The 6,739-nt window shown below is 38.3% G+C and overlaps 1 protein-coding gene across 1 annotated transcript; it reads right to left on the bottom strand.

The window, feature by feature from the left end:
- Positions 1 to 609: 609 nt before the first annotated feature.
- Positions 610 to 4,264, bottom strand: LOC311306323 (solute carrier family 2, facilitated glucose transporter member 11). Its single transcript, XM_084434657.1, has one exon. It carries the CDS (start codon positions 3,610 to 3,612, stop codon positions 2,101 to 2,103), a length of 1,512 nt encoding a protein of 503 aa, XP_084290783.1. The 5' UTR covers positions 3,613 to 4,264; the 3' UTR covers positions 610 to 2,100.
- Between the last annotated feature and the right edge of the window lie 2,475 nt (positions 4,265 to 6,739).

The raw sequence follows: 6,739 nt of genomic DNA, 5'->3' as shown, positions 1-6,739 counted from the left end.
GACAAATCTGAAGTGTCCATAGAATCCATGTTCCATGTTCAATAAACATTTCAAAAACATCTCGCTATCTAAGAGCGATCTATTTCTTACCATTTTCTCACTTTATCATGATATATTTGATCTATTGTTTCTTATACATAGGAAAACATTTATGATTTACTACTTACTACCTAACCCTAACCCTACTACAGAAGTCTATTATGCTAATACACTGTAAAACAAACATGATATCAGCATAATAACAGCGACTCAAGGTCACACAACCAAAGCTCTACTTGCTTTGTGCTCTTTTAATGTTTCAAAGCAGGGTTAGAAAAAGGTCACAGCTCCTAATGGATTTCTGCAAAGTGCTCTAGTGTATCAGTAACTCCATATTTCTGTAATAAAATACAAAGAAAGGCAGCTCTCAGCGAGGGGAAATTACTCCAACTTAAACAACCAAAAAGCAAGAGATAACAGGAGCGGTGTGTGTGTGTGTGTGTGTGTGTGTGTGTGTGTGTGTGTGTGCATTTCCATTTCCACATGCTTCCAATCAGTGCTGCTTTATTTCTGTCTGCACCTCAGCCCCGCTGACCTTTGCAAAGGCCGCTGGCTTTATGAGACGTGCCTTGATGTGTGACTATAGTTCAGCTATAATCAGTTAAATATGTTAATCATATATATAATTAGGGAAAGTGGGGCAAGATGTCAAACTTTGACAGCAATGATGACTTCTCATATTGTACCTCAAAGTCTTGCCTATGAAAAGCAGTTGAAAATGTCCACCTTTTTTACTGCTGAAGACAAAGACTGGCACATAAATGTGACAACTAAGCCACCACAGTCACAACACTCTCTAAATGAACTCATCCAAAATAATCTGCTAATCAACAGATTTATTGAGATTGGTAATTATTGTCAAGAGATATTATTTACTTGCTTCGTGACTCACTTCCGTTTTGAAATAGTACATCTCCCTTATTTCCGGTTATGTATATTTTCCAATGCACTGTAGTGGCCAGTTGTTACACATTACACATTGAATGCAATTACATGCAAAGTATCATTTATCATGTGCAAAAAAATGCCTAGCTTAATCATATCAATCATCAATGGAAGAAACAGTGAGACTCTTTCATCAAGCAACTTATTTTTTACTAGCTACAAACTGAGTAGAATATACCCTCATAAAAACAGCATTTTGATTTAACAAAGTTCTTACACATGAATTATAAGAATTAGGACAAATGATTAATCATCATGCAATTCAAAACATTTGGATAGAATATTCCATTTCATTTGGTTGAATATAGGTTATATTACTTTGTAGATAACATAGGCAGGTTAGTAGGCAGAACATATGTGAAACTCTAAGGCACAAATTAATGTTATTTTGTGTTGATACAGATTGTCTTCTTTTACATCTAAACGCAATGGCATGCTGTGAATATTCTTGTTTTGGTTGATTGAGAAGACATACAGTACAGACAGAAGAAAACAATGATGGTGATATAGTGCCATCTGCTGGTACATCAAGCAAATAACTTTCTCTCATACAGAGATCTTGATCTCTGACAAATGCAAGCCACAGGGTAATACAGTGCACTGCTCTTTGGGTGTGGCTTTCAAAAGAAGTAACTCTTTTATAAATAATGAACAATCTTGCATTGGAGACACAGAACGAGGTAAATACATGAGTGCAAATTGCATTTCACTTTTGCAGGCATGAAGATTCAAGTATTCTGGGAAATAGTAAAAAAATAAAAACAACCAGTTAACAAAAAACTGTATCCCGGAAATAGAGAATCAAATTTTACATCCAGCTCAAAGTGCGTCACGGCAGAAAGTAAAAACATTAAGAAAGAGATAGTTACAGTGACATTACCTTGACGTAAAAACAAAAAACAAAACAAAATAAATTATGCATCAACTTGTATTTTTTTTTTTTTTTGTATTCATGCAGGTTTCATTTAGTTTTGAAAAACATATGCCATTCTCACTAATTTTGAATAAATTACGAATAAATTAAGAAAAAAAATTTGTGTCAAAATAGAAACAAGTAGGAAACCAATTACAGAGTCAAACTGATAAAAGTAAAAGCAGAATTGAGCCAGATTTCACTCAGATCTTCTCAATCTCTTGGCATTCTGGTGGATCAGTCAGACTTTGCAATTGTTGACTATATTTAGGACGTCCATTAGCTGTATCTTTCTTATTCCACTCCTCAGTGATCTCTGCCAGTGTCCTCCCTTTGGTTTCAGGTAAAGTGAAACTGATAAAAAGACAAGCAGCCACACAAACAGCGCAGAAGGGAATGAAGCAGAACTGTCCCAGGCCATTAACTATGAATGGAAACGCCGTTCCTATGATGAAGAGATTAAGCCACATCATGGATCCGGCAACCATGTAAGCTGCGGGACGTGTCAGCTGGTCAAAGAGCTCGGCTGGGAGGATCCCGGTGACTCCTGCGGGACCCATACCAAAACTGAAGATGTAGGCGAACACGCAGGCCATACTCAGATACGGCATGCCGGCCACTTTGCCCTCCAGCGAGAGAGCAACAGTGAAGACCACCGCCCAGCAAGCCATGAACAGATACCCGCCTGCGAGGAGTAACCTGCGTCCAACATTCTCGATCAGTAGATTACAGGCCAAAGCGGAAGTGAACTCACAGGCACCCGTGCCGATTGTGACATACTGAATCTTGTCCTTTGGAATACCGGCTTCCTGAAAGATATAGGAGGCGTAGAAGTAAATGGAATCATTTCCACACAGCATCATGGCACTGCTGGCAGCCATTACAATGCAGAGCTGCCTGCGGAGACTTCTGTCTCGGATCAGTTCCCACAGTGTCTTGGCATGGGCATCACCCGCTCCCGCACGCTCCTGGAGAATCTCTTCCATCTCTTCAGTGAAAACACTGCACTCTCTGAGGCGTTTCAGGGCCTGACCGCACGCCTCTCTATCCCCTCGGTCAATGAGCAAGTAACGTGGGCTCTCTGGAAACCAGGGCAAGGTGATCAGCTGTACTAGTCCGGGGAGAGCATTGCTTGCCAGTAGATAAGGCCAGAGAAACTCACTCCCCAAAACTTCAGTCAGACCCATTATCTGGCCCACCAGGATCCCTAGAGCAGTGAAAACAGCAGAAGAAAAGGCAACGGCACCTCTCAGGTTCATAGGTGCACTTTCTCCGAAGTACATGGGCTGGACGTTCATACTAACACCAGCATTTACCCCCACAAGCAGACGTGCCAGAATGATCATCTCAAAGGACTCAGCCGAGCGACTGCTCAGAGCCAGGACTGCACTCAGAAAGACAAAGCTGTTGTTCAGCAGAAGGGAACCCTTCCGTCCAAACTTAATAGCCATTGGGCCAGCAAGCAGGGATCCCAAAAGTCCTCCGAGTGTGTAAGTGGAAACAATAAAGGTCCATATCAGTGTCACCTGACTAGGCTCAAGAGCTGTACCCCATCTCTCCATACAGGTCTCATTAATGAACTTCTGAATATAAGATGTGGGTGCATTAATGATAGAAATATTATAGCCATACTGAAAAGTGCCACCAATGGCTGCAGAGCACACAGTTAATGCAAGAGTACGTGTGCACCCTCCTTGCTTCGTAGTTTCATTCATTTTTAAAATAAATAAATAAATAAATTCTTATTTATATAGTCAAAAGAAAGAAGTAACTCACATGTAAATATCTATGCCATTATTGACCAATTATAAAAAATATCTAGCAGGAAAAAAGGCACGTGCTGTGGCCCCGGTGATCTTCTGTCATTGAACTGTGCGATGCAGCTAGAGCACTTCCTCAAAAATGACGTCAGTCTGTCACTCTTTCAAAATAAGAGTCCTTTTGTGTGCAATATAATTACAGTTCCAATGAACACTGTAAAACGACCCTCAGGTGAAAGACTCAATAAGCCTTTCTTAAACTGTAAACACTTTAAACCTTCTGACAGTGATCTTGAAGTGGTGATATCATGACTGCAGTTAGATCAGATCATAAACTGGGGACCAATAGTCCATTAAATACATGGAAGAAGGGAAGAAAAAGAGAGAGGAGAAAAAATAAGAAGGGACTTTCAGAGAGACTACTTTTCTAATGTTTGCTTAGTGATTCAAGTTTATGTGCTGAATAATCCTGCATTTATATTACACTGTTTCCTATTGCAGGCCCTCTTCAACATGTGGGTTTGAATCCAGCCAAAGACCTTGTTCATAATATTTTGGATTGAATTAAATAAACAAAATTGTTGAATGCATACTGTTCCCAGGTTAATAAAACATACGAATGCAATTTATTTGTTGTCTTTTTGACACTCTTTCTTGAATAATAAAATATACCATATTGGTATGTAATATATTATTGAACTGTGTTAGTGTACTGATGAATAATTTAGTTTGGGGACATTCAGTCACTTGCACATTTGTTAGTCCTAGTTAAATAAGCAACCCATAAAAGAGTTCGAAAATAGTACACTTTGCAAAAATAACAAAATACTGTATAACATACAATTTATATTTTAATATTAAAATTGTTATATTGTGTACTGATGTATTATGACAGATAAAGTGAAAAATCACCTGCCAATTTTTTTACTTTTTTTATTTTTTTATTTTATCAATATGCCAACAGAACAGTAACAAGTATTACATTAAACATGTAAAATGCCATGTATAATGAAAGGTAACAAAATAAGTTAAATAACATTAAACACAACTATTGACAATTGTGAAGTGGTATTTAAACAACGGTTCACATCAACCTCGCCAACCCAGAGCTCTTTAAGGCTACGTTCAGACTGCAGGTCAGGGGCCGTATGTATAAAACTTCTCAGAAATACTCTTAAATATAATAATCTCAATCTGTTTACTGACTCTGACTTAGCAAGCAAGCAAGCAAGCAACTTTATTTATATAGCACATTTTTTAAACAACAGACGTTGCCCCAAAGTGCTTTACAAAATAATAACATGAAAGTCATACAACAAAACAAACGTACTTTATTCAAAAGCTAAAGAAAATAAATACGTTTTTAAATAAGACTTAAAAGTTGTAATCGATGGGGCTGACCTCACATGGAATGGGAGACTATTCCAGAGTTTGGGACCTACCACGGAAAAAGCACGATCTCCTTTTGATTTTAAATTACAACGAGGTACCTTTAAAAGTCGTTGATCAGAGGACCTGAGAACTCTAAAAGGAGAGTAAGGAACTATAAGATCACTGATGTACTGGGGGGCAAGGCCTGACAATGCCTTGTAAACAAACAAGAGAATTTTAAAATCAATCCTAAATTTGACCGGAAGCCAATGTAGGGATTGCAGTACCGGAGTAATATGTTCTCTCTTTCGCACCCCCGTTAAAAGCCTTGCCGCTGCATTCTGCACTAACTGTAGCGGACAAGCAGAGTCTGGGGGAGACCGATATATAAAGAATTGCAGTAATCAAGCTTAGATGTAATAAAAGAATGAACTACAATTTCTAAATCCTTACTGGATAAAAAATGCTTTACTTTAGCAATTGATCTCAGGTTAAAAAAGCTTCCTTTGACAACGGCACCAATCTGTTTCTTAAAGTTAAGTGATGAGTCCATGATTACCCCTAAACTCCTTACATGATTCTCAGTCTTTAGGGATAAAGAACCCAAATGATCAGGAAAGCTAGATGAGACAGGAGAGCCTACAATCAAAACCTCAGTTTTACTCTCATTTAATTGGAGAAAGCTGCTAGATAACCAGAGTTTAATGTCACTGTAACATTCCTGTGCTTTGTCCAACGAACAGGTTTTATCTAGCCTCACAGGAAAGTAGAATTGGAGATCGTCAGCATAGCAATGATATGAAATGCTATACTTTTGAAAAACACTGCTTAAAGGAAGCATGTAGAGCGACAGCAACGGTCCCAAAATCGACCCCTGAGGGACACCACAGACTAAAGGGGCCAATGTGGAAGAGAAGTCTCCCAGATTCACAGCAACTGTCCTGCCTTTTAAATACGAAGCAAACCACTGAAGAGCTATACCCTGCACACCAACCCAACACTCCAGACGATTGAGAAGAATTTCATGATCTATAGTATCAAAGGCAGCGCTCAGATCCAATAAAACCAGAACAACATGTGATCCAGAGTCCAACGATGATAATATATTATTAGTAACCTTGAGCAGTGCCGATTCTGTACTATGACAGGTCCTAAAACCTGACTGGAATGTATCTAAAATATTATAAGTATTCAGATATGAATATAGCTGTGAATAGACCACTTTCTCTAAAATTTTCGAAATAAATGGCAATTTAGAAATTGGCCTATAGTTGTGATATACTGTATGATCCAAGTTAGGTTTTTTTAACAAGGGATGAAGAATTGCATGTTTAAAACTATTAGATACCACTCCGTTCATTAGAGAACTGTTAATTATAGCTGTTAGGCTAGAACTCACAGTAGGAAAAACATCTTTAAAAAGATGAGTAGGTAGAACATCCAGTCTACAGCTACCTCTGTTCATTTTAGGGACAATATCTGCCAGCTGCGCTGGTGAAACTGGTTCAAAGTTAGAAAAAATATTAGACAGCGCAGGATTAATTAATGAACAGGAATGTACAGGTACTATTTCACGTCTGATCTTCTCAATTTTTTGAGTAAAAAACAATAAAAAATCTTCACAAGTCTCTTGTGTGGCATTTCTTGTGTGACCGACTTAGTGTCTACATTATCTCTAGTGTGTAATCTTGGCTTTATTTTCACAGCTGAC

The sequence above is a fragment of the Rutilus rutilus genome, assembly GCF_951802725.1.
Source record: "Rutilus rutilus genome assembly, chromosome: 16".
Lineage (NCBI taxonomy): Eukaryota > Metazoa > Chordata > Actinopteri > Cypriniformes > Leuciscidae > Rutilus > Rutilus rutilus.
This window is presented reverse-complemented; position numbering and strand designations above follow the sequence as displayed.

What these genes read in the sequence shown, in the direction of transcription:
- LOC311306323 (XM_084434657.1), bottom strand. Translation starts at nt 3,612, where the DNA reads ATGAATGAAACTACGAAGCAAGGAGGGTGCACACGTACTCTTGCATTA.